Source organism: Mobula birostris, chromosome 25, assembly GCF_030028105.1.
Source record: "Mobula birostris isolate sMobBir1 chromosome 25, sMobBir1.hap1, whole genome shotgun sequence".
NCBI classification, from domain to species: Eukaryota; Metazoa; Chordata; class Chondrichthyes; order Myliobatiformes; family Myliobatidae; genus Mobula; species Mobula birostris.
The window spans coordinates 53,827,886-53,855,442 of NC_092394.1; the positions used below are offsets into that span (position 1 = coordinate 53,827,886).

Consider the following 27,557-nt stretch of genomic DNA (forward strand, 5'->3'; position numbering starts at 1 on the left):
GGGAGGCCCAGGGGTACTCCTCTAGAACAGAGAGTGTGCAGGGGTACTCCTCTAGCACAAGAGAGAGGTAGGGTTACTCCTCTAGAACAGAATAGGGAGGCCTAGGGGTACTCCTCTAGAACAAGAGAGGGGTGGGGTTACTCCTCTAGAACAAAGTAGGGAGGCCCGGGGTACTGCTCTAGAATGGGGGGGAGGGGACACTCCTGTAGGAGTTATATTGAGATTGTACAAGTCATTGGTGAAGCCAGAGTGTTGTGTTCAGTTTGTCATTCTTGTCATTTGCATGAGTTGTTTTTTTTGCAAGGAGGAGCTGTTATGTTCTTGTTGCTGTTTGCACAATTTGTTTTTTTTTTGCGTGAAGGTTGTTTGATGTTCTTTTGCACAATTTATTTTTTGCAAGGGGGGGCTGTTTGATGTTTTCTTTCCTTTGAACAGGTTCCATGGTTTTCCTTGTTTTGTGGCTGTCTGTGGGTTGTACTCTGCAAATTGCTTAATAATACATGTACAGTACTTTGAATCCTTTGGGTTAGGGAATCAAACAGTAGAGAACGTGGCTTTAAGGTTAGAGGTGAGAAGTTTAATAAGAGGTGAAGGGCAACTTTTTTTTCATAAACACACCAAGTACCAAGCGGTAGATATATGGAACCAGCTACCAGAGTTAGTGGTCAAGGCAGGTATTTTAGATATGTTTAGTAAGTATGTAGTTGGGTATATGGATGATAAAATTTTCAAGGGATGTGTGGCAAATGCTAGGAAATAGCTTGAATGTACATCTTGCTTGGTAGGGACACACATGGGCAAAGAGCCTCTTTCAGTTCTCCCTGACTCTTTGACTCTATAAGGGAATTTGGAGAGCCGGGGTGGGGGGGTGGTGGTGGTCATGAAAAGCTCTTAGCAGATAGGATTAAGGAGGCTTCCGAGTCATTCTATAAATAGCGATGCACCATAAGAAGCATCCTATTTGGATACACTGTGGCTTGGTACGGCAAGTGATCTGCATGTGGCCACTAGAAACTGCAGAGTTGTGGGAACAGCACGACACACCACAGAAACCAGCCATACACTCAATCTACACTTCTTGATGCTTCAGTAAAGCAGCCAGCATAATCAAAGACCCCACCCGCCCCAAACATTCTCTCTTCCTCCCCCCCAGTCAGGCAGGAGATATAAAAGGCTGAAATATACTACTAGTTTATATCCTCGGCACTCTATGTATCCTACACACTAGCAGGCTCAAGGACAGCTTCTATCCTGTTGTTACAAGATTACTGAACAGTTCCCTAGTAAAATAATAGGGACCCTTGACCTATATCCATCTTGCACCTTAATGCTTATCTGCACTGCACTCTCTCTGTAGTGGCAACACTCTATTCGGCACTCTGTTACTGTTTTACAGCACACTGTTTTAAATTGATCTGTATGAATGATATGTTCAACAAGTTTTTGATTGTACGTATGACAGTAATAAACCAATTCACCAACTAAGAAGTCACAATTGGCAGAAATGTTGTGATGTTGAATGACCAAAAGCACTGCCATCATCACTAGTTAGATGCTGATGACGGAAGTTCAACACTGAACTTCAGGCTGTTTCTCAGACCAGTCCCTTTCTGTCTGAGCTGTTCACGCACCTGGTCTCCTTCTCACTGAAAGTCACTTTTTCTGTCAGGTAGTCAAACAGCTCTCCTTTCTTCATCCTGTTAGCATAAGAACATGTTGAAGATGTCACTTTATCAGTTGAAACGTTGCCTTAACAGTTACCCCAAATTCACTCCAAATCAAACACTTGTGTTTATTTGACACCACCATCAGGAAGGTCAAAAATGCCAGGATTCTGTCCCCAACATCAATGTAGTACTCTACAGCTCACTACCACCTCCTCGGGATCTATTACAGATGGACAATTAAATGTTAGCTCAGACTGTGAAGCCCACACCCTCAAATGAATGTAAATTAAACATTCCACATAGGAAAGCACCCACGCTGTTTCACAGGGACATCAAGTCTTATCAAGAGATGTTGTTGCAGGTAACCAAAGCTTAGTTAAATACAAACAACTACTGGTTAAAGTCTTAAAGGACAGGCAAAGAAGTTGAAAAAGATACATTTTAGAAATTTGGAACATTGACAACTGATGCCTTGTGGCAGAATGGTTAAATGTGGTGATGGTGTAGAGACCAGTGCTGAGTTTGTAGATCTGATGACTGCAGAGGTGTGGAGGGTCAAACTCAGGAAGGGGCTTGGACACAAAGTCAAGACTAAAACTGCAACAGTACTCAGACACACAAAGACCCAGCTGCTGTGTTAGTTCTTTGCTCTACTATTTCCTGCCTGTGACAGTCAGATTCTGCCCGTCAAAATCTGTAGTGCACCATCAGTATCTCTGTCCTCATCTACCTCTGCAACACCCCAAAAGACAGGACAAAAGGACAGCTTGGAGGTTTTCATTAAAGTACACACATAATTCTGACTCTTGGTAACCCTATCCAAAATGCACCATCATCAGGAGGAACATATTACAAATTATTAATGTAAAAAGTCACTCAAGCATGGCACAAATTGGTAATTAGGTCCACAATGATGGAGAGAAACTGTGATGTTTCAAACCCATTATCAAGGCCACAATCCATTGAAGAACCATTGATTACCAAGATTACCATCAGCTCCAATGGTCCATAAGGCACCTTTGTGGTTTAATTCACATGGTTTTACCATCTGCAACCCTTACTCTTTAGTGAAAGAGATTGTGGGTGATGAGGAATTGGTTCCAGTTTGTGACCATTTCCTCTCCCAGCGATTGGTTGAAAAATGGGTTTCTCCCGCTGCTGCTTGAGAAGGAAAACACCACTGTCTTCTCATTATTTTATTCTGATGATGAGGGAGTTTGTACTGAAGTGGTGAAATGTTAGATAATACAGCAGTGCTATCCCAGAACAGTGGATGAGAACATCAGTCACTTTCTTTGGCACTGGAACAATGGTTGCCACCTTGAAAACCGAGGGGACAATAGATTGTTCCAGAGAGATGTTGAATATATCTGTCAGCTGGGCTGCGCAGTCTTTCAGAACCTGATCAGGTCTTATCAGGTCTTCCTCTTCTCAGCTTTAGCCAGACGGAATGTCTGCTCCCCTGGGGCGAGGGGTGCCTTCCTTGCCAGCACTTTGTTCTGTGCATCAAACTGGGCGTAGAAGGCATTCAGCCTCTCAGGGAGTGAAACGTTCTGGTCACTTGTAGTCTTTAATCCTCTGAATTCCCTGCTACATGTGCCTCATGTCTCTGGTATCGCAAAAGTGGCTATAAATTCTCTGAGAATACTCCTATTTTACCGACCTGATTGAGCAGGAAAGCACAGTTCTTGCTTCCCTGAGAGCTGTCGAATCCCCCATTCTAGAGGCAATATTTATTATTTATTATTGACATAACAGCATGAAACAGGCCCTTCTGGCCCTTCCTCACAATCCCTCAACCATGCACAGACGTCAGCAGTAAGCCATGGCTTCTGATTTGCCCTCTCCCAGGTGTGTTTCGTGATGGTAACATCATCAGTACACTTCCCTATGTACACGTTTGTAGCTGGTCACAGAATCCAAACACTCCTCAATGTTGAGCTGCTTGCCATGGGTAGCAGCCTCCCTGAACATTCTCCAGTTGGTGCTATCAAAGCAGTCCTACAGTGCTGAGATTCCTCCCTCAGGCCAGGTTTTCACCAGCTTTAGGACTGGTTTGACCCTTCGCTCCGTGGTTTGGATGTGAAATTAACATTACAAATAAGTGATCTGAGAGTCCAATGTGGGGTCAAGGGACTGCTTTATAGATTCCTGGTATGTCAGTGTAAACCATATCTAGTGTATTTTCACGCAAATGCGAGGAAATCTGCAAATGCTGGAAATTCAAGCAACACACAGAAAATGCTGGTGGATCACAGCAGGCCAGGCAGCATTTATAGGAAGAGGTACAGTTGACGTTTTGGGCCGAGACCCTTCGTCAGGACTAACTGAAAGAAGAAATGGTAAGAGATTTGAAAGTGGGAGGGGGATGGGGAAGATCTGAAATGATAGAAGACAGGAGGGGGAGGGATAGAGCTAGGAGCTGGAAAGTTGATTGGCAAAAGGGATACAAGGCTGGAGAAGGGAGAGAAACATGGGACGGGAGGCCTAGGGAGAAAGAAAGGGGGAGGGGAGCGCCAAAGGAAGATGGAGAGCAGCAAAAGGATAAATAAATAAATAAACAAATAAATAAGGGGTGGGGTAAGAAGGGGAGGAGGGGCATTAACGCAAGTTAAAGAAGTCAATGTTCATGCTATCAGGTTGGAAGCTACCAACCTTATCAGCTCTGGGGATCTCCCATCTACTGCCACCGACCTTATAGTTCCCACACCTTGCACTTCCCGTTTCTATCTCCTACCCAAGATCCACAAACCTGCCTGTCCAGTAGACCCATTGTCTCAGCTTGCTCCTGCCCCACCGAACTCGTTTCTGCATATCTCGACATGGTTTTATCCCCCCTTGTTCAATCCCTTCCTACCTATGTTCGTGACACTTCTCACTCTCTTAAACTTTTTGAGGATTTTAAGTTCCCTGGCCCCCACCGCTTTATTTTCACCATGGATGTCCAGTCCCTACATACCTCCATCCCCCACCAGGAAGGTCTCAAATCTCTCCACTTTTTTTGGATTCCAGACCTAATCAGTTCCCCTCTACCACCACTCTGCTCCATCTAGCGGAATTAGTCCTTACTCTTAATAATTTCTGCTTTGGCTCCTCCCACTTCCTCCAAACTAAAGGTGTAGCCATGGGCACCCATATGGGTCCCAGCTATGCCTGCCTTTTTGTTGGCTTTATGGAACAATCCATGTTCCAAGCCTATTCCGGTATCTGTCCCCCACTTCTCCTTCACTACATCGACGGCTGCATTGGCGCTGATTCCTGCACGCATACTGAGCTTGTTGACTTCATTAACTTTGCTTCCAACTTTCACCCTGCCCTCAAGTTTACCTGGTCCATTTCCGACACCTCCCTCCCCTTTCTTGATCTTTCTGTCTCTATCTCTGGAGACAGCTTATCTACTGATGTCTACTATAAGCCTATGGACTCTCACATCGACCTGGACTATTCCTCTTTTCACCCTGTCTCTAGCAAAAATGCCATCCCCTTCTCGCAATTCCTCCGTCTCCGCCGCATCTGCTCTCAGGATGAGGCTTTTCATTCCAGGATGAAGGAGATGTCTTCCTTTTTTTAAAGAAAGAGGCTTCCCTTCCTCCACCATCAACTCTGCTCTCAAACGCATCTCTCCCATTTCACACACATCTGCTCTCACCCCATCCTCCCGCCACCCCACTCGGGATAGGGTTCCCCTTGCCCTCACCTACCACCTCACCAGCCTCCAGATCTTCCACCACCTCTAATGGGATCCCACCACTAAGCACATCTTTCCCTCCTCCCCCCAGCTTTCCACAGGGATCGCTCCCTACGCGACTCTCTTGTCCATTCGTCCCCCCCATCCCTTCCCACCGATCTCCCTACTGGCACTTATCCTTGTAAACGGAACAAGTGTTACACATGCCCTTACACTTCCTCCCTCACCACCATTCAGGACCCCAGACAGTCCTTCCAGGTGAGGCGACACTTCACCTGTGAGTCGGCTGGGGTGATGTACTGCGTCCGGTGCTCCCGATGCGGCCTTCTATACATTGGCAAGATCTGACGCAGACTGGGAGATTGTTTCACTGAACACATATGCTCTGTCCGCCAGCGAAGCAAGATCTCCCAGTGGCCACACATTTTAATTCCACATCCCATTCCCATTCTGATATGTCTATCCACGGCCTCCTCTACTGTCAAGATGAAGCCACACTCAGGTTGGAGGAACAACAACTTATATTCTGTCTGGGTAGCCTTTTTTTAATTGTTTTTTCCTTTTTTTCTCTCTCTCTGTAACTCCTTGCCTGCTCTCCATCTTCATCTGGTGCTCCCTTTCCCCTTTCTTTCTCCCTAGGCCTCCCATCCCATGATCCTCTCCCTTCTCCAGCCTTGAATTCCTTTTGCCAATCAACTTTCCAGTGCTTAGCTTCATCCCTCCTCCTTCTGTCTTCTATCATTTTGGATCTCCCCCTCCCCCTCCCACTTTCAAATCTCTTACTATCTCTTCTTTCAGTTAGTCCTGACGAAGGGCCTCGGCCCGAAACGTCGACTGTGCTTCTTCCTATAGATGCTGCCTGGCCTGCTGCGTTCACCAGCATTTTGTGTGTGTTGCTTGTGTATTTTCACCTCTGGAAGCAAAACCAACATGTTGATGGAATTTAGGCAGCACTCTTTGTAGGTTTGCATGGTTAAAATCACCTGCGATAATGACGATACCATCAGATGTTCGGTTTTAAAGTTACTTTATGATGCTGTAGAGCTCACACAGTGCTTCATTGGCATTAGTGGGAGATATATACATTTACCAACACGACTGTAGTGGACTTCCTCGGTATATAAAACTGTCTTCACCACAAAAATAAACTCTATCAATCATCGGTGAACAATGGGACACCACTTCCTATTTAAGTAAGTACAGATACCGTCACTGCAGGGCTTGCCTGAGATCGCTGGGTTCCTGTCAGCCCGAAACACACTGAAACTCTCCAGCTGGATGGCCGTGTCTGGCCTCCAGTCCTGAAGCCAGGTTTCGGTGAGAATGAGTGCACAGTTGCTTTTCTCTCACTGGTTCAGTCTTGGACGCAGGTAGTACAGTTTATTTTCAAATGAACAGACGTTTGCCAGAGAGGACGAGGGGAGAGCCGGCCTGAGGGGCTTTGGCCTAAGTCATTCCCAGATTCCAGCGTGTTTTCCCCCTTGTTGTTTCCTTACGCATCTCTTCCTATGGTGTCATTCGCGGTGGTCTGAAGCAGGCAGTGGCGTGCGCAGTAAGCCCAAGCTGCAGGGCTCCTCTGCAGTCCAACAGCTCACAAGCTTGGTAGAATTGCTGTGCACGGTATATTTAATAGCCAGCAGTGTTTTCCAATCACAACAAAGATGTACAGGACATGGTGCACTATTACACCCGGAGACAAAGTGGTCACTGCGTCCGAACATGCCACCATCTTGGAACAAGGGCTGATGGAGAGGAATTCCAGTAATGTAGCCGGGAACCTCCCACTCTGAGGCAAGTGAATCCTTTATGGAGATATGATTTTAACACAGCAGCTCCTTGTCAAGAAGAGTCAGAGGGTGCCCGAGTGCCATAAAACACTACAGCATTGAAACAGGTCCTTCTGTCCAGCTAGCCCGTGCCATGCTGATCTTCCTGCACCCAGATCATAGCCCTCCCTGCCGCTCTCATCCATATACCTACCCAAACTTCTCTGAAATGGTACAATTGAACCTGCATCTCCCACTTCCACTGGCAGCTCCTTCCACTCACGCCACTCTCTGAGTGAATCCAGTCTGAATCTGGTGTCTAGGTTACTGGCAGGTTGTCCTCCCATTTTGTAGTTATGTTTTCATGTTACACTTTGGTAGAGTTTGTTTCGTAAAGTGGTTATAAGTTTCCTGTGAGGAAGAAGTGAGGTCTCTAGTCATGACAAGATAAGGTCAGATGTCCTCCACAGAGGAGAGGACAGGACAGTACTGGATGTATGTTGATCTCTGAGTTTTGAATCCCAATGTATTTGCCCCTGTGCTATAATTTCTAAAATTTATAAGTTTTCACAACTTGTAATGCAATAACTTGTAATATAAAGTTTGCAATAACTTTCAACAGGGGATTGGACAGATACTTGAAGAATAAAAAAAAACTGGGAGAATTTATAGGAAGAAGAGATAATTGAATAATTCTCTTCATAACTGCAAAAACATAATCCAGAAATACAAATCTAATTCATGAAAACTAAAGAGGGTAACTTCCTATGATTACTACTTGACAAAAAGTCATCCAATTCATGCAACCCAATACTACTCAATGTCCAGGTAAAATTAGCCCCCTAGTGCTGCATTCGCCACAAGCAAACACAACTTCTTTCAGTCTCACATGACATTGATAAGTTTCAAGATTTCCCAGTGTAAATGCAACCCTGAATCTGTACAATTCCCTGTTCCCCGTGTCTAATATTGGAATCCAAACTGTGGAAAGGTTTCACTTGCCCATCACACTCACACACTTAAAGTGCTGTCCGATCCATCTGTGAATTTACCCTGATGAAATTACAGCCCTGCTGTTATAAATAGTGCTCAACATGGTGTTAACTTTTCATACTTCCCAATAGTAGCAGTACTTATGTCTGAAATTGAGGTTAGATATTCAGAAGAGAAATAAAGCCAAGAGGGCAGCTGGCAATTGCCAGGCCAGATAAAATTCAACAGAGAAATGGGATGTTGAACATTTTGCCAGAAAGTTAGAGATGAAATAACACTGATTAAATTGTGCAGTTTTGATTGGTGTGCAGGAGTGGTGACAATGGGTGAATGTGTGCGTACCCCTCAAAAGTGGCAGGAGGTGAAGAGCCTTGGCCTGAAACAGTGACCATTTATTCCTCTCCAGAGATGTTGCCTGACTTGCTGAGTTCCTCCATGTTGTGTGTGTTGCAGGTCACAGCAAGGATCTCATTACAGTTACATAACTGAAGAAACGCTGGTCACACACCATGTGAGGTACAGAAAAGTCCCCATGAAAGGAAGAGAGTCAGCTCCAAAAATAGGCCGGAGAAGCTGAAGTTGTTCTCTCTGAAACAAAGAAACCGAAAGGAGATTTGATAGAGCTGTCTCTATTTCCTGAGGAGACCGAGGTCCTTTAACGTCTGCCGGATGATGCTGAGGATGTTCTACGAGTCTGTGGTTGCCAGTGCTATCATGTTTGCTGTTGTGCGCTGGGGCAGCAGGCTGGGGGTAGCAGACACCAACAGAATCAACAAACTCATTTGTAAGGCCAGTGACGTTGTGGGGATGGAACTGGACTCTCTGATGGTGGTGTCTGAAAAGAGGATGCTGTCCAAGTTGCATGCCATCTTGGTCAATGTCTCCCATCCACTACATAATGTACTGGGTGGGCACAGGAGCACATTCAGCCAGAGACTCATTCCACCGAGATGCAACACAGAGTGTCATAGGAAGTCATTCCTGCCTGTGGCCATCAAACTTTACAACTCCTCCCTTGGAGGGTCAGACACCCTGAGTCAATAGGCTGGTCCTGGACTTATTTCCTGGCATAATTTACATATTATTATTTAATTATTTATGGTTTTATATTGCTATATCTATACTCTATTCTTGGTTGGTGCAACTGTAACGAAACCCAATTTCCCTCGGGATCAGTAAAGTACGACTATGACTATGACCGGGACCAGTTTGAATGGTGGGGAAGGTTTGAGAGCTTGTAGCTTCAATCTGATGGACATGTGGTACCAGGGAAAGCGTGTTTTGTGCAGAAGGATATGGTCTGGGGCTAGCAGTTAGGGCATTCAATAAAGAAGGGAATGGCATGAGGAAGAAGCTAACTTTGAGAGCAACATGGACTCCTATACTACATCTAATCTGTGGTCTTGTGCTGATTACTGACACTCTCAGATTTTCCTTGAGCATTTGTCTCCTCACCCAGCACTGTGTGTAAAAGATTCAGAGATCCTTGAGATTATCTCAGAGAGATGGTGGGAAAGGTAATGGGAGCGATGTTGCCTAGAAGCAAGACATACCTGTGGGGTGAACCTGCTGACCAGCCACCGATTGCCTTTGGGCAAGAGGAGGTGGACAGAGCTTTCTCTGCTGCAGTACCACAGCTGGAGGGTGCTGGGGTTGGGAATTCCAGCGTCTTGACCAGTGGCAGTGATACACTTCCTAATCAGAATGGATGGATGAATCAGAAGGATAACTTAATGTTGACATTTGCCTGCTGCCCTTGTACCTTGACTGTCACTGCTGACAATGTGGGCGAGTCACTCTGTGGCCACTGTAAGTGAAAGAATGAATGATCAGGGTGGTGGATAGAGTCCAGGTAAAACAGCGGCTTTGTCTTTTCAGAACTGCCTAGGTTTGATGGAGTTGCACTCATCCAGGCAAGTGGTCAGACAGTATGCCTTGGGGCTCCTGCTTTACAATTCGTAGATGGCAATAAAGCTTTGGGGTGACAATTGGTGAATTATTTGTTGCAGAATATCCAGAGTGGGACCTGGTCTTATAGCCACTGTGTTTACAGAGTGTTTCAGTTGAGGTTCTTTATCAGACAGGGATGCTCAGCAATGGTAATGCCATGAAATTGCATACCCTGTGTTGGAGATGGTCACTGCCTGGCACCTGTGATACGAATATTTCTCGCCCTTAACCAACCCAGGCTTGAGCATTGCCTGGGTCCCGCTGCACACGGGCGTCAGCAGCTTCACTGGCTGAGGAGTTGAAGATGTTTTGTCACTGGTACAGGCCACTACTTCTAGCTGCTCCCACCCACTCCCCTCCCCGATGTCCTGTATTTTCCAGTAACCCTCACTCCTGTCACCTCCAGGCAACATGTTGTAATTATGTTCTCTTGAAGCCATGACGATCTATCAGAAATATAAACACAAGAGATTCTGCAGTTGCAGGAAATCTTAAACAACACACACAAAATGCTGGAGAAACTCAGCAAATCAGGCAGCATACATGGAGGGGAATCAACAGTCAATGTTTCAGGCCAAGACCCTTGATCAGAACTGAAACTCCTCACCCCCTCTCTTCTCCTCAACTGTCCATCATCATTCTCTGATGCCCCTTCTTTCTGGTTCTCCCATGGTCCACTGTCAATATTAGATTCCTTCTTCAGTCCTTGCCTCTCTCACCTATCACCTCCCAGATTCTTACCCACCACTCACCTGGTCTCACCTACACCCCCTCCCCACTTTACCATCCCACCCGCCCCTCACCTTCCCATCACCTGTCAACGTACTCCTTCTCCCCCCCCCCCGCATCTTCCACCTTCTTATTCTGACTTCTGCTCCCTTCCTTTCCAGTCCTGATGAAGGGTCTTGCCCTAAAATGTTGTCTGTTTATTCCCCTCCACACATGCTGCTTGACTTTGAGTTCCTCCAGCATTGTGTCTGCGTTGACTCAACTATCAGATCTCCTTTTACTGTAGTTCCCCTCATTCACCCCCCCACCAAACACTTAGTAGAGCACTTTGCCATGGATTGTGTGTGCTCCCCTGAGCATCATCACCCTCCACTTCCTAGTGTAGACGTTAAACCTGGTGTTTCAGATCTGGAGCTTTTTTCCAGTTCATGTCACCTCCTGCACATGTTTGTCCAGGCTGCAATAAGTTTATTTCACAACTGTGCTTGTGATAAATGTCAGTCACTCTCACATCACTAAATAACGCAAGAAGCTAATGAGCCCCAAGCTTGTTATTCACTGTTCTGTCCTGATCATGGGAGAGACTACAGACTGAGCCCAGGAATCATCTCTTGTTACGTTAGGTTAGAAACAGTTATGTTGGAAACACAGAGAATTGATTGGCGGGTAAAATCATGTACAGTGAAATGGGTCAGTGAACACCATTTATAGCCTGGAGCGCAACAGGGCTGTAATTTCATCAGGGCAGGTTCACAGATGGATCAGACATCACTTTGTGAGTGTGTGTGATGGAACAAGAGAAATCTTCACACACCAGACTCCAGTATCGGACAGGGAAATACACCGATTCAGGGCAGGCTTTTGTCAGGCACATTTTGAGACTATCAGTCTTAAAACAACAAAAGCATGGATAGGTTTGACTGTCTGGTAGGAACAGCACAGTAACATAATGGTTAGTGTGACACGATTACAGCATCGTTGATCTGGGTTCAAATCCCACTGCTGTCTGTAAGGAGTTTGTACGTTCTTCCCCACACCCCCTAGCCACCCCTGTTACCACATGGTTTCCTTCAGTTTCTTCCCATGTTCCAAGATGTGTGGGTGAGTAGGTTGGTTGAGCACCATGGGCTCGTGGGCCAGAAGGGCCTGTTACTGTGCAAAATGAGACAAACCTCAGAACAAGCCAGATGAGGAGGTTGTTGTCAGCACAGCTTATAACACAATTTGCTTTGACAGGTGTCGCCATCAGAGTGTACTAAGGAACTGTGGGAAGTACGTCTCAGGAGGCTATCACTTCATCCATCACAGCTTTGTGCAGTCATCAAAAGCACCAGTTATTTTCCCCTCTCACTCTAAACACTTGCAGCTTTTATCCTTTTCTCTGTGATCGCTGTTGTCCTTCACAGCTCCAGAAACAAACTGAAAGAAAAACATCGCTCCAGCGTACTTGTCCTTTCCTTCATTTTTTAGTGAGGCACTCACATGTGACGTGGTGGCATAACGACATATGCCATTCACATACTTATATATACCCCAGCATTATATGAACAAATGAATCCTTAATCAAACAAAATATTTACAATATTACTCAAATCCTACTGAAATATTAAATGCGCAATACTCTTCCATGCTATAAACTTCAAATGAATATAGAATCTCAACTCAAATACGTAACAAATTGTTCTCTGGTCATTTTATATAATATACTTCCTGACCGTTGGGGGGGGGGGCAGGGGTAGGAGGAGAGGTCACTGTTTGTTGGGTGAGACTTGTGGCTGTGAAACAATCACAGGTTGTGGGGCCTCCTCCACGAAGTTTGTAGGATTGGACTCCAGGACTGCAGGAAGTGGTCTGACAGCTCTGGACACCTTTCTTCTCTAACAATTAACTCTGCTCTCCTCAGATGATCAACGTGTCATTTCCAGATGCTATCAGACACAATCTTCACTGTGTAAGAGAGTGGTCCAGTTCTGTCCCTAATCTTTCCAAATACCCACTTTTGATCCTTGTTATCCTCACCAGTAACAATGATGTCATCTAGGTAACACGAATGTCTAGGTAGCCTTGCAGTACCTGGTCCATAGTTTTCAGCCATCATGAAATTCTTGGAGAGGCTGGTCATGACATGCATTAACTCCAGCCTTCCAGACAACCTCATCCACTGCATTATGTCTACAATAGACGCCACTTCCTTGGCCCTACACTCATCTTGACCATAAAGATACATACATTAGACTATTGTTTATTGACCATACTTCCACCCTCAAGCAAACACATCACAAAACTCTGGACACTATGAGTCAATGCTTCTCTTTGCAATTACATCCTCAACTTACTGTCCAACAGATCACAATCAGTAAGGATAGGGAGCAATACCTCCGTCACGATTACTGGTGGTCCACAAGGTTGCCTCCTCTGCCCCCTACTCATGACTGTGTGTCCAGATTCTGCTTCAACACCATCTACAAGTTTGCAGATGATACTACTATTGTGAGCTGTACCTAACATAATAATGAGTCAAAGACCAGGAAGGGGACAGAGAACTTAGTGACATGGTGGCAGGACAACATTAGAGGAAATCCTCTAATGTCAATAAAACAACAGAGCTGGTCATTACTTCAGAAAGGGGGGTGATGCCCATGCACCTGTCTACATCAACAACGTGAGGTGGAGAGGATTGAGAGCTGCAGATTTGAGGTTGTGAACATCACCAACAGTGAGCACTTGTCCAACCACTTTCATGTCATGGCCAAGGAAGCTCACCAACACCTTTACTTGCTCAGAAGGCTAAAGAAATCTGGCACGTTCCCGTCGATCCCTACTCATTTTTATCAATTCACCATAGAAAGCACTCTACCTTGATGCCTGATGACTTGGTACAGCAACTGTTCTGTATGTGACCATAAGAAACAGAGTTGTAAACGTAGCTCAGCACATCACAGAAACTAGCCTCCCCTCTATGGGTTCATTCTACTTGTTACCTCAGCATAATCAAAGACCTCACCCATTCTCTCGTCTCCCCTCCTCATCAGACAAAGCCTGAAAACATGTACCACCAGGGTCAAGGACGCTGTTATCAAACTCTCGAATGACTTCTTGTACAATAAAAGGAGAAGTTTGCACAATTATACCTTGTCATGATCTTGCACTTTACTGTTTACCTGCACTGCACGTTCTCTGTGGCTTTTAAATTTTCTTCTGCGTTGTTATTGGTTTACCTCAATCCTCTGTGTAATGATCTGATCTGTATGAACAGTGTGCAAGACAAACTTTTCACTGCATCTTGGTACATGTGACAGGAATAAACCAACGCCAAGTTGTTGAAGTATAGGATACGTTCATATCATCTCAGTTTCAAAGCAGATTGTGAAAACGCACAGAAGTGAGCAGTAAATTCGTCTTAGTCCATCTGATTTCTTTGCCACTTATCAAAGCATATTTTTGCTCAGTCATGTTCTTGACCAGCTCAATTAAATCTTTCCACTTCTCTGCTTTCTCTAGATTCATAATGCCTCTTCTTCCCATTCATATGGACTTCTTTAGTGCCTTCTCAGGACCCCTTTCCAGAAGAGCAGGAACAGTAGTTGATCACAATATTTCACATACTTGGAAAAGTTTTGGTCAACTTCCTCATTTTATTTATTTGAGTCTTAGTCATAGTAAAGTACAGCACAGAAACAGGCCCTTCAGCCCATCTAGTCTAAGCCGAACCATTAAAACTGCTTACTCCCAATGATCTGCACTGGGACCACAGCCCTCCAGACCCCTACCATCCTGTACCTATCCAAACTTCTCTTAAAGGTTGAAATCATGCTTACATGAACCACTTGCACCGGCAGCTCAGTCCACACTCTCACAACCCTCTGGGTGAAGTTTTCCCTCATCTTCCCCTTAAACTTTTCACTTGTCACCCTTTCAAGCTTATGTACATCTTTCCTCCAGGTCGACAACCAAAACTGCACACAATATTCCAAATTAGGCCTCATCAACATCTTGTACAACTTCAACATGACATCCCATCTCCTGTACTCAGTACTTTGATTTATGAAGACCGATGTGCCAAAAGCTTTCTTTATGAACCTATCTACCTGTGACGTCACTTTTAATGAATTATAGACCTGTATTCGCAGATCCCTTTGCAAGTTCCCTACCATTCACTCTGATGAACCTGCTGAAGTGCAACACCTCGCTCTTGTCTGCATTAAAGCCCATCTGCCATTTTTCCAGCTGGTCCAGATCCCTCTGCAAGCTCTGATACCCTTCCTCACAGTCAACTACAATCTTATTTTATCTGCAAATTGGCTGCTTCAGGTTAACCACATCATCATCCAGATCATTGATATAGATGACAAACAACAATGGACCCCAGCACTGATCCCTGCAACACTCCACCAGTCACAGGCCTCCAGTCAGAGAGGCAACCATCTACTACCACTCTGGCTTCTCCCACAAAGCCAAAGCTAATTTACTACCTCATCTTGAAAGCCGAGTGACTGAATCTTCTTGACCATCCTCACATGTGGGACCTTTTCAAATGCCTTGCTGAAGTCCACATAGACAACATCCACTGCCTTGTCTTCATCAACTTGCCCAGTAACTTCCTCAAAAAACTCTATAAGATTGGTTAGACATGAACTACCAAGCACAATCAGCCCATATCTATCCAAATACTGATAAATCTGGTCCCTTAGAATACCTTCCAATAACTTTCCTGCTACTGATATCAGGTTCACCGACCTATAATTTCCTGGTTTATCTTTAGAGCCTTTCTTAAACAATGGAACAACATTGGGCTACCCTCCAAACCTCCAACATCTCACCAGTCACTAGGGATGATTTAAATATTTGCTAGGCCCAGACAATTTCTGCACTAGCCTCCCGCAGGGTCTGAGCGAACACCTTGTCAGGCCCTGGGGATTAATCCACCCTGATTTGACTCAAGACAGCAAAGACTTCCTCCTCTGCAAACTGTATAGGATCCATGCAGTTGATGCTGCTTTGCCTCACTTCTATGGCCTCTGTGTCTGTCTCTTTTGAAAGATGCAAAAAAATCCTTTTGAGATTTCCATCTTTCATGGCTTCATGCATGGATTACCATTCTGATCTTCCAGAAGACCAAACCAATTGTGTCCCTTGCAATCCTTTTGCTCTCAACATATCTGTAGGATATCTTAGGATTCTTCTTTACCTTGTCTGCTAGGGCAACCTCATACCTCCTTTTAGCTCTCTGGATTTCTTTCTTGGGTGTTCTCTGGAATTTTTTATACTGCAAAGGACGTCATTCGTTTCCACCTGCTGACACCTGCTATGAACCTCCATTTTTCCTTCACCAGGGCCTCAAAATCTCTTGAAAACCAAGGTTCCCTAAACCTGTTATCTTTACCTTCTATTCTGTCAGGCACAAACAAGCTTTGTACTCTCAAAATGTAGAACCTCAACTTGTGGACCAGACGTTTCTTTTACCATATTTACTTTGAATCGGAAGGCATTGTGGTCACTAGATGCAAAGTGTTCCCCTACACAAACTTGTCACCTGCTCTGTCTCATTCCCTAACAGCAGGTCAAGTATCGCACACTCCCTCACTGGGACTTCTACGTACTGATTAAGGAAACTTTCCTGAACACATTTGACAAACTCTATCCCACCTAGTGGGAGTCCCAGTCAATATGTGGAAAGTTAAAGTCACCTACCATAAACAACGTTATGTTTCTTGCAACAGTCTGCGATCTCTCTACAGATTTGTTCCTCTAAATCCCACGGACTGTTAGGTGGTCTGTAATATAGCCCCATTAACGTGGTCATACCTTTCTTATTCCTCAGTTCCGCTCATAATGCCTCACTAGATTAATTGTCCAGTCTGTCCTGACAGAGCACTGCCGTGACATTTTCACACTGCAGGGGAAACACCACCCCTCCTCCTTTAACCCCTGCCACTCTGTTGTGTCTAAAACAATGGAGTCCCGGAATATTGAGCTGCCAGTCCTGCCCCTCCTGCAACCAAGTCTCACTAATGGCTACAACATCATAACACCATGTGTTGATCTATGCCCTGAGCTTCATCAGTTTTTCCTACGATACTTCTTGCATTGAAATATATGCAGCTCAGGACACTAATCTCAACCTTTGATTCCTGACTTTGTCTGAGGTCTTACTAACGTTTGCCTCCACAACTTCTTCACTATCTGTTCTGGTGCCTGGTTCCCATCTTCTGCAACTCTAGTTTAAATGCCACCCCACCCCCATGCAGCCCTTGCAAACCTTTCCGTTAGGATACTAGCCCTAGTGAGAAGAAATTCTGTCCTTTGCCTTTAGTAGGTTGTATTGTGCATGCTTCTCCTGTAGAGAACCTACCCAACATGTTCCACCAGCTTCAATGATTCGTCTTTCTGCTCCTTAGCCTTTTCCCTGGAAAACTGTATCATGGTACAGAGTCATGGTCTAGGAGTACAGAAGCACAGAAACAGGCCCTTCGACCCAACTAGTCCGTGCCGAACTGCAAGTCTGCTTTGTACTACCTGGCTCCTTCCCTTGCCGTTTGGAAGCATTGCCTCACAGCTCTCTCCATGGGTGCTGAGGCGAGAGGAGAAGATGGCGGCGCGACTCAGCGCGCGCAGCTCTCCGGTGAAAATGACATCGTATTTGTAAGTAGGACGCCGTGCACAATTCTGATTTGATGGAGACAGATGTGAGAAGCACAGGGGAACATCTGGAGAAATTTCTGAAATGCCTGGTTCACTGCCGCTGCTACTGTGCGATCGAGAATCTCCAGAGGGGAGGCCCCAAAATCCCCGGCTTTGCCTGCTGCTGGCGACTGAGGCTGAGTTCAAAGTCTTCAGATAGAGAAGGTGCTCGGTACTCGGTGTCAGAGGGCTGATCGGAGCTCGAAGTTTTCGGATGACTCAGAGACGGACTGTAGTCGGGCATGGCAGGGAGAGTTTTCTTCCTTCTCCCGTCTGTGTGAGATGTGGGACTTTCAAGAGACTTTGAACTTTTTTACTGTGCCCATGGCCTGTTCTACATCAAGTTATGGTATTGTTGCACTGTTGTAACCATATGATATAATTATGTGGTTTTTGTTAGTTTTTCAGTCTTGGTCTGTCCTGTGTTTCTGTGATATCACACCGGGGGAATATTGTATCATTTCTTAATGCATGCATTATTAAAGGACAATAAAAGAGGGCTGCGTGTCCTCATAATCTAATCTAATCTACTATCCCACGGCCTCCCAAGTCATTTGCCATCTTCGTCACGATTCACTGCATTTAACATGGAATAAGAACTATGAACCATGAACCTGTCTTGGTCACCAGTGTCTCAGTGTCTCAATGGCTGATCCACAGTGGCCAGCTGGAACTGCCAGTCTCACCTCTCCAGCTCAGGTGGCTAGACCAGTGGAGTTGCAGACCACTGGACATAGCCCTTTGACTGGCCTCTGACCACTGAGAACCAGGAAGCCTTTGTACCAATGAATAAACTCCAAGACCAAGATTTGGTTTCTCCACTGCTCAACAGCCGGAGGCTGTGAGCAAGTGAGGCTGGAGGAGCAGGGCATCTCTGGCTCAGCTTTGACCATGTGGGGGTGTGGTGGTAGTGTGGGAAAGGGTCACTGGGGGAAAGTGCAGAAAGTCTCAAATATAGAAGTTAATAATATTCCCATTATTTCAGTTTGATATTTGATTAGGCTGGTGCACAGGAAGGGCACAAACTAAAAATGTTCTCTCCCCACAAATGCTGCTCACATTTGTTGCTTATTTTAAACTAAAAATGTCACCACTGCAAGTCTTCAGTGGCAATGCCATCAGTCTCCACGTCAACCATGATACCATGATGCAGCCGTGATACATGACCCAGAATAAAGCCCGCAGAGTGTACTACCAGGGGCATCCTTCACTGCACTGAACCCTCACATTGCTATTCTTCCCCACAACTCCACCATTCCTTATACAAATCTGCTGAGATCTCTTGTTCTGCCGACTTTATGGATATCGAGCTTCACTTACACATACAGAGCCTGACCTTTGGTGAAATTTTTACATTAGATTGAATGTTGCATGTACAGATATCAACCTGTCAACAATTATAAGAACTCCTCCTTGGGACTGTAGCTAATTTTAAAATCACTCACCTAATCAGTGTTTATACAGTTTAAGGTTGAAGCAAAGCTAAAATATTCCACTTACTCCACAGTGTGTATTTTGACTGTATGAAACCAATCTGCTGAAACAGAACTATACATCTTAATACTTCATCAGAACTATTGTCTTTTTCCTTCTGTGGACACAATATATAGTGGAACATTAATGTAATACATTAAGCTATACTTATTGCTGCAATTAATTCTACTGTTACAACTATATACAGCTAATGCTAAAAGGTCCATGACATGGTTCCTTACACCTTCTTCGATATTACTGGCTCCTTTCGTCCTGTATGCAATGACGACAGGTGATCTGTGCTGAGCTAGTTCTCTCCAAAAGTGTCAGCAGCTTCCTGCTGTGCTCCATCCAAGATATTTCACTCTCCCTTCACTTCCCTTATATATAAAGAAAATTCTGTCAGGCTTAAGATGTCAGAAGTTTATAAACTAGCTTTACTCAAGACAATTGTTAATACTGCCACAATCAACGCATAACCTCTAGCCCACTGGTGAGACTTGCATGCCTGAGGCAGGAATCACCATGGTCCAAGAGGCCAGGAGGGACATCAGGGATTACTGCGTTCCAGGAGTTCAGAGGGTCACCAAGGGATAGAAACATAGAAAATAGGTGCAGGAGTAGGCGATTCGGCCCTTCGAGCCTGCACCACCATTTATTATGATCATGGTTGATCATCCAACTCAGAACCCTGCACCAGCCTTCCCTCCATACCTCCTGATCCCCGTAGCCACAAGGGCCATATCTAACTCCCTCTTAAATATAGCCAATGAACTGGCCTCAACTGTTTCCTGTGGCAGAGAATTCCACAGATTCACCACTCTCTGTGTGAAGAAGTTTTTCCTAATCTCAGTCCTAAAAGGCTTCCCCTTTATCCTCAAACTGTGACCCCTCGTTCTGGACTTCCCCAACATCGGGAACAATCTTCCTGCATCTAGCCTGTCCAATCCCTTTAGGATTTTATACGTTTCAATCAGATCCCCCCTGAATCTTCTAAATTCCAACGAGTACAAGCCTAGTTCATCCAGTCTTTCTTCATATGAAAGTCCTGCCATCCCAGGAATCAATTGCCGAGGACTGTGAATTCCTCTCATTCGTCTCAGGAAGGAAGCTGGTGAGCTAGGGGGCGGGAGGTGGGTTAGATGTTCTGGCAGAATACATCAAAAGAAGAACATTCCCAAACTAGTATCGCTGTATCTCATCACCACTCTACACTGAAGCTAAAAAACCTTTAATCCCTGCCGCCTGTGTCACTGACATCCACCAGTGGTCCTTGATCACCCTTCTCCATCACTTTATCAGGAACTCTGTTGTGCTAGTCACAAAATTTGCTTTCAACAGATCAGTGCTTGCAGTCATTATTGAACCTAGATTTTGATCTTAGCAGATTGGAGAACCCAAAGTCTTCCCGCCACTAAATCTTATACTGACTAGTCTGTACTTGTGGTGTTTTCCCCTCTCTTCCAGCATTTACAGCCACCTTTCCCCAGCACTACTCCCAAGAATTGAAAGGTCATGGACAAACTATCCACCTTTTCCATTATTTGTTCTGCATTAACCCTAAATGTACTGTCACCACTTTTTCAATTTAGCTAACAACTCATTTAACATCGTCTTCTGTTTCCAATGGGCAATTTCCTTTCTGACTCCATCCTCACTTTTGAGTATTCTTTTACTGCATACAGTATGTTAATTTCTTTTATATTGTCTGTATATTTATATCTGTATTTCCTGATCCTCTTTTGCTCTGATTTGAAGTTTCAGCAATATTCAGCTTCTGTTACCAGCTACTACATTATCAGCAGCTTTTTCCTGTCTCATTTTTTAATCACCTGTGAAGTCTACCACTTAATTTCCCTCTTGGTGAATTTGCCTACTGTCTTCCGAAACATTTGTCACTTTTAATGTCTCCCATACTTACAGGTCAAACACCAAGAAGTAGAAGCTTGAAGATTCATAGCAGTCATTGAGCGCAACTGTAATAAAGAAAACAACTGTGTAACTAACACGGGAACTTATTAAAAACCAAATAACTGCAGAAGCTGGCACTGTTTGTTGGGGCATTTCCTCACAACTTCTGTTGAATGGAGTTCGCAGCACACATTGTTTTTGTTATTAAATGATAAAGTCACAGAGAAATGCAACATAGAAAGAGGTTCATTGGCCCAACTCACTCACACCAACTAAACTACCCCCACTTGCCTGCATTTGGCCTGTATACAAGTGCTGAAATATTGTTATTGTACATGCCTCAACCACTTCCTCTGTATACACACCAACCTCTGCTTGAAGAAGTTGTCCCACAGGCCTCTTTCCCCTCTCACCTTAAACCTATGCCCTCTCGTTCTCAATTTCCTTTTGCTAGGAAAAAGACTGCATTCACCCTATCAAGAAGACAACATCCATTAAAGATGCACTATTTGGGCCATGCCATCTTTTTGCAGCCACCATGGGCAGGAGGTATAGAAGCCTGAATATCATAACACCAGGTTCAAGCACTCCCTTCTTGAACCAATCAACAAAATCCTAATCACTACAGTTTAGCATAATTTCCTTGATCACTTTGCACTGAAATGGAATTTTTTTGTTCTAATTGTATTCTTTCCTGAATAATTTTGTTTAGTTTATGTTTTTGTTGTGAATATTTCTTATCTGATGCTATGCACCTGTGATGCTGCTTCAAGTAAGATCTTCGTTACAGCTGCCCATACATGTACTTGTGCAGATGAGAATAAACTCAAGTTTAACTGATCATTTCAGTCTCCCACACTCCAAGAAATGGAGTTCCGTCAGGCTGCAATCATCGCAAGCAGTCACGTGTTCGGCTGAGGCAGCACAAGGCTTATAAAGAACTCGGAGCATTTTGACACTTTTAATTGGGCTGCTATCATAATGATCTCTTAGTTACTTGTCAAGGGGCAATAAAAAGAAGTGAGGTGTAAGCAGAGCGGCCATTGTTGGGGTGGACAGTGTTAGAGTGATTAGGCTTTGACTCAACAGGCTTCTATGAGAACAAGCTTTGGCAAGAGCAGGTGGAGACTCGAAGTAAGTTTTTTAAATCTCTTTCTTTGTCTGTTAGTGTGGTGAGAATGGGTCCAGGGTTAGTGGCATATTCCTTGTGTGAGATGTGGGAACTCAGAGACCTACAGTCTCCCTGATAACTACATCTCCACAAAGTGCATTGACCTGCAGCTCCTTAGAGACCGTGTTAAAGAACTGGAGCTGCAGCTGGATGACCTTCGGCTCATACGGGAGAATAAGCAGGTAACAGACAGGTGCTACAGGATGTAGTCACCCCAAAGTTACAGGAGGCAGGTACATGGGTGACTGTTAGGAGAGGGAAAGGGAATAGGCAATCAGTGCAGAGTACCCCTGTGGCCTCTTGAATACTGTTGGAGGAACAGCATACCAGGGGGAAGCTATAGCGATCGGGTCTCTGGCACTGAGTCTGGCTCTGTGGCTCAAAAGAGAAGGGGAAGGAGAAAAGGGATGCAGTAGTGATAGGGATTTCCATAGTTAGAGGAGCAGACAGGAGATTCGGTGGACGTGTAAAAGACACTCAGATAGTATGTTGCCTCCCAGGTGCCAGGATAAGAGATGTCTCAGATCGGGTCAACTCATTCTGAAGAGGGAGGCTATGCAGCCAGAAGTCATGGTAAATAAAGGTGGCAACGACATAGGTGGGAAAAGGTCCTGAAGAGAGAATTTAGAGAATTAGGTAGAAAGCAGAAAAGCAGAATGGGTGATGAATCTGTGGAATTCGTTGCCACAGGGGACTGTGGAGGCCAGGTCATTGGGTGTATTTAAGGGGAAGATTGACAGCTTCTTGATTAGTCAGAGCGTGGAAGGTTATGGGGAGAAGGCAGGAGATTGGAGCAGAGAGGGAAATGATGAAATGGCAGAGCAGACTTGATAGGCCAAACGGCCTAATTCTGCTCCTGAGGAAAGAGGAGCTGGCCAAAGTTGACTGGAAGGAGACGCTAGTAAGGATGGTGGCAGGGCAGCAATGGGTGGAGTTTCTGTGATCAGTTTGGAAGGCACAGGATAGATACATCCCAAAGATGAAGAAGAACTCTAAAGGGAGAATGATGTAACCATGGCTGACAAGGAAAGTTAAAAACAGCACAAAAGCAAAAGAGAGAACATATAATATAGCAACAGTTAGTGGAAAGGTAGAGGATTTGGAAGCTTTTAAAAACCAACAGAAGGTAACCAAAAAAGACACAAGGAGAGGAAAGATGAAATATGAAGGTAAACTAGCCAATAATATCAAGGAGGATACCAGAAGATTTTCAGCAGTAAAAAGAGTAAAAGAGAGCCAAGAGTGGATATCAGATCTCTAGAAAATGACGCTGGAGGGGTAATAATGGGGGACAAATAAATGGCAGACGAATTTAATAAGTACTTTGTGTCAGTCTTCACTATGGAAGACATTCAAGAGAGTCAAGTGGGAAGTGAACGCAGTTGTTAATACAAAGGAGACTGTGCTTGGGAAGCTAAAATATCTGAAAGTAGATAAATAACCTGTACCATGTACCAGAAATAACCTATACCCCAGAGATTGTAGAGGCAGTAGTAGTGATCTTCCAAGAATCACTGGATGGGATTTTAGGGCACTTGGGAGCACATTACAAAATAGGCCAAAGTCAGCATGGTTTCCTTAAGAGAAAATCTTGCCTGACAAATCTACTGGAATTCTTCGAGAAAATAACAGGCAGAAAAAACAAAGTAGAGTCAGTGAATTTTGCTTACTTGGATTTTCAGAAAGCCTTTGATAAAGTGCCACACATGAAGCTACACCCCAGATTCCGAAGGAGGTAGCTGAAGAGATTGTGAAGCACTTGTAATAATAATCTTTCAACAATCACTGGATTCTGGAATAGTTCCAGAGGACTGGAAAACTGCAAATGTCACTCCACTCTTTAAAAAGGGAGGGAGGCAGAAGAAAGCCAAGTTTGCGGATGATATGAAAATAGTTGGAGGGGTAGGTAGTGTTGAAGAAGCAGGGAATCTGCAGAAGGACTGAGACAGATTGGGAGAATGGACAAAACAGTGATAGATGGAATATAGTGTTGGGAAGTGTTTGGCCATGCAGTATGGTAGACTATTTTCTAAACAGTGAGAGATTTCAAAAATCTGAGTTGCAAAGGAACATGGGAGTGCCTAAAGCTTAACCTAGTAGGTTGAGTCAATGGTGAGGAAGGCAAATGCAATGTTGGCATTTAGTTCAAGAGGACTAGAATATAAAAGTGAGAATGTTATGCTAAAACATTGGTCAGGCTGCACTTGGAGTATTGTGAGCAGCTTTGGGTCCCTTATCTGAGAAAAGATGTGATAGCATTGAACAGGGTCCAGAGGAGGTTCACGAGAATGATTCCACAAATTAAGTGGTTAATGTATGAGGAGCATTTGACGGCCCTGGGCCTGTACTAGCTGGAATTTGGAAGAATGAGGGGGGATTTCACTGATACCTATTGAATTATGAAAGGTCTAGATAGAGCAGAAGTGGAGAGAATGTTTCCTATAATGGGAGAATCTAGGAACAGAGGGCACAACCTCAGAATAGAGGGATATTCATTTATAACAGAGATGAAAAGGAATTTCTACAGCCAGAGGGTAGTGAATCTGTTGAATTCATTGCCACAGACAGCTGTGGAGGCCAATTCATTGGGTATATTTAAAGTGGATGTTAATAGGTTCTTGATTACTCAGGGTGTCAAAGTTTACAGAAAGAAGGTAGGAGAATGTGATTGAGATGGAAAGCAGATCAGCCATGATGGAATGGCAGAATGTACTCAATGGGCTGAATAGCCTAATTCTGTTCCTATGTCTTTTGGTCTTATGGTCTTGAATAAAGTCCTATCTTTCTCTGTAACTCTGGCCTGTTATGTCCATTAATTTTCTCTTTGACGTCCATCTAGACTATAATCATCTACAGCATGACATTCCATAGCAAAGCCTACATCTAATGTATCTCCTTTCAGAGCTATTATGTGGGACTGAAACCTGCTTCCTGAAGGTACGTATGTGTCAGAGCAGCAGAGCCACTGGAAAAGGAGAAAGGGGAAAATTCAGAGCAAATAGATTCCCAATAGTGAGAAGGGAGTGTCATGTCAGATTCCCCGGAAGCCAAAGAACAAAGATAAATGTGATAAATAAAAACAAAAGCTTATGACAGATACAGAGAGTTCAGTACTACTGAACACCACAGGCAAAATTAAACAGGAAATCATGACAAAAACGTAAAATCAGAGCTAACCTTAAATGTTTTATTATTAGGTGCTTCCTTTCTCTCTGTCAGTATATCCTAGATCAGGCAATTACCTGGAAAAATTAACTAGATGGTCCAATGGTCCAGGGGCAGTTCCTATGAAAGATCCATTCCCAGGGCTAAATGGTGTGTGTGTGTGTGTGTGTGTGTGTGTGTGTGTGTGTGTGTATATATATATAGAGAACTTTCAGGAAGGATGAGATCTTTGATTACATTGGCGCTTTACTGAGGCAGTAACAAGCCCCATGAAGAGGAAGCACGTTTCCATGACGTGCTGAGTTCTGTCTACAACTCTCCACCGTTTCTTGTAATCATGTGCAGAGCAGTTGCCATAACAGAAGACCATAAGACATAGGAGCAGAATTAGGCCATCTGGCCCATCGAGTCTGCTCTGCCATTCAATCATGCCTGATCATTTTTTCTATTTCCTCCTCAACCCCAGTTCCTGGCCTTCTCCCCGTAACTTTTGATGCCATGTCCAATCAACAACCTATCTTGACGCCCCTCTATCCCGAGGCTGTGCCCTCTTGTTGTAGACACTCCCACCATGAGAAACATCCTTTCCACATCTACCCTGTCTAGGCCTTTCAATATTTGAAAGGTTTCAATGAGATTCCCCCTCATCCTTCTCAATTCCAGCAAGTACAGACCCAGAGCCATCAAACATTCCTCATATGATAACCCTTTCATTCCTGGAGTCATCCTTATGAACTTCCTCTGGACCCTCTCCAATGCCAGAATATCTTTTCTAAGATGAGGGGCCCAAACCTGTTCACAATACTCAAGGTGAGGCCTCACCAGTCCTTATAAAGCCTCAGCATCACATCCTTGCTCTTGTATTCTAGACCTCTTGAAATGAATGCCAACATGGCATTTGCATTCCTCACCACCAACTCAACCTGCAAGTTAACCTTCAGCGTGTTTTGCACAAGGAGTTCCAAGTCCCTTTGCATCTCAGATTCTTGTACTTTCTCCCCATTTAGAAAATAGTCTGCAGATTTACTTATACTACCAAAATGCATGACCATGCATTTTCCAACATTGTATTTCATTTGCCACTTTCTTGCCCATTCTCCTAATTTATCTAAGTCCTTCTGCATCCTATCTGTTTCCTCAACACTACCTGCCCCTCCACCAATCTTCGTATCATCTGCAAACTTGGCAACAAAGCCATCTATTCCATCATCTAAATCATTGATATACAGCATAAAAAGTAGCGGTCCCAACACCGATCCCTGCGGAACACCCTAGTCACTGGCAGCCAACCAGAAAAGGATCCTCTTATTCCCAGTCGCTGCCTCCTACCAATCAGCCAATGCTCTGACCATTAGTAACTTTCCTGTAATACCATGGGCTCTTAACTAGGTAAGCAGCCTCATGTGTGGCACCTTGTCAAAGGCCTTCTGAAAGTCCAAATATACAACATCCACTGCATCCGCTTTATCTATGCTACTTGTAATCTACCCAAAGAATTCCAACAGGTTCATCAGGCGGGATTTTCCCTGAAGGAAACCATGCTGACTTTGTACTATCTTGTCCTGTGTCACCAGGTACTCCATCACCTCATCCTTAACAATTGACTCTAACATCATCCTAACCACTAAGGTCAGTCTAACTCATCTATAATTACCTTTCTGCTGCCTTCCTCCTTTCTTAAAGCGTGGAGTAACGTTTCAGTTTTCCAGTCCTCTGGCACCAGTAACTGCACTCAATTAGTTTTCTTCACACACTACAACATCAGGCATACTGCTAATATCTTTCACAGTGAAGAATGATGCAAAATAGTCACTTAGTTCAGCAAATTTAGTCCCCCATTACTATTTCTCCTGCCTCATTTTCTAGCAGACCTATATCCACTCTCATTTCTCTTTTATTTTTAACATACTTGAAAAATATTTTACTATCCACTTTGATATTATCTTTTCCCCTGTAATGATTTTTTTAATTGCTCTCCGTAGATTTTTTAAAACTTCTCAATTCTCTTTCCTCCCGCTAATTTTTGCTTTGTTATATGCTCTTTCTTTTGCTTTTACAACAGTTCCCTTGTCAGCCACGGTTGTACTATTTTACCATTTGAGTATTTCTTCATTTTTGGAAGATACATCTCCTGCACCTTCCTCATTTTTCCCAGAAATGCACACCATTGCTGCTCTGCTGACATCCCTGCCAGCAGCTCCTTCCAGTTTACTCTGGCCAACTTCTCTCTCATACCACTGTAATTTCTCGTACTCCGCTGCTACATCAGACTTCACTTTCTCCCTATCAAACTTCAAGTTGATCTCCATCATATTGTGATCACTGGTTCCTAAGGGTTCTTTTACCTTCAGCTGCCTAATCGC

The 27,557-nt window shown here is 44.3% G+C and overlaps 1 protein-coding gene across 2 annotated transcripts in view; it reads right to left on the reverse strand.

The window, feature by feature from the left end:
- LOC140187804 (phosphorylase b kinase gamma catalytic chain, skeletal muscle/heart isoform-like) overlaps nt 1-27,557 on the reverse strand; it is a 79,826-nt gene that overhangs the window by 37,980 nt on the left and 14,289 nt on the right. For both annotated transcript variants that reach the window (XM_072243570.1, XM_072243571.1), the window contains exons 4-5: nt 20,869-20,923; nt 1,632-1,697 (exon numbers count right to left, since the gene is read on the reverse strand). In XM_072243570.1, coding sequence (XP_072099671.1) covers nt 1,632-1,697; nt 20,869-20,923 — 121 coding nt within the window. The remainder of the gene's footprint in view (nt 1-1,631; nt 1,698-20,868; nt 20,924-27,557) is intronic.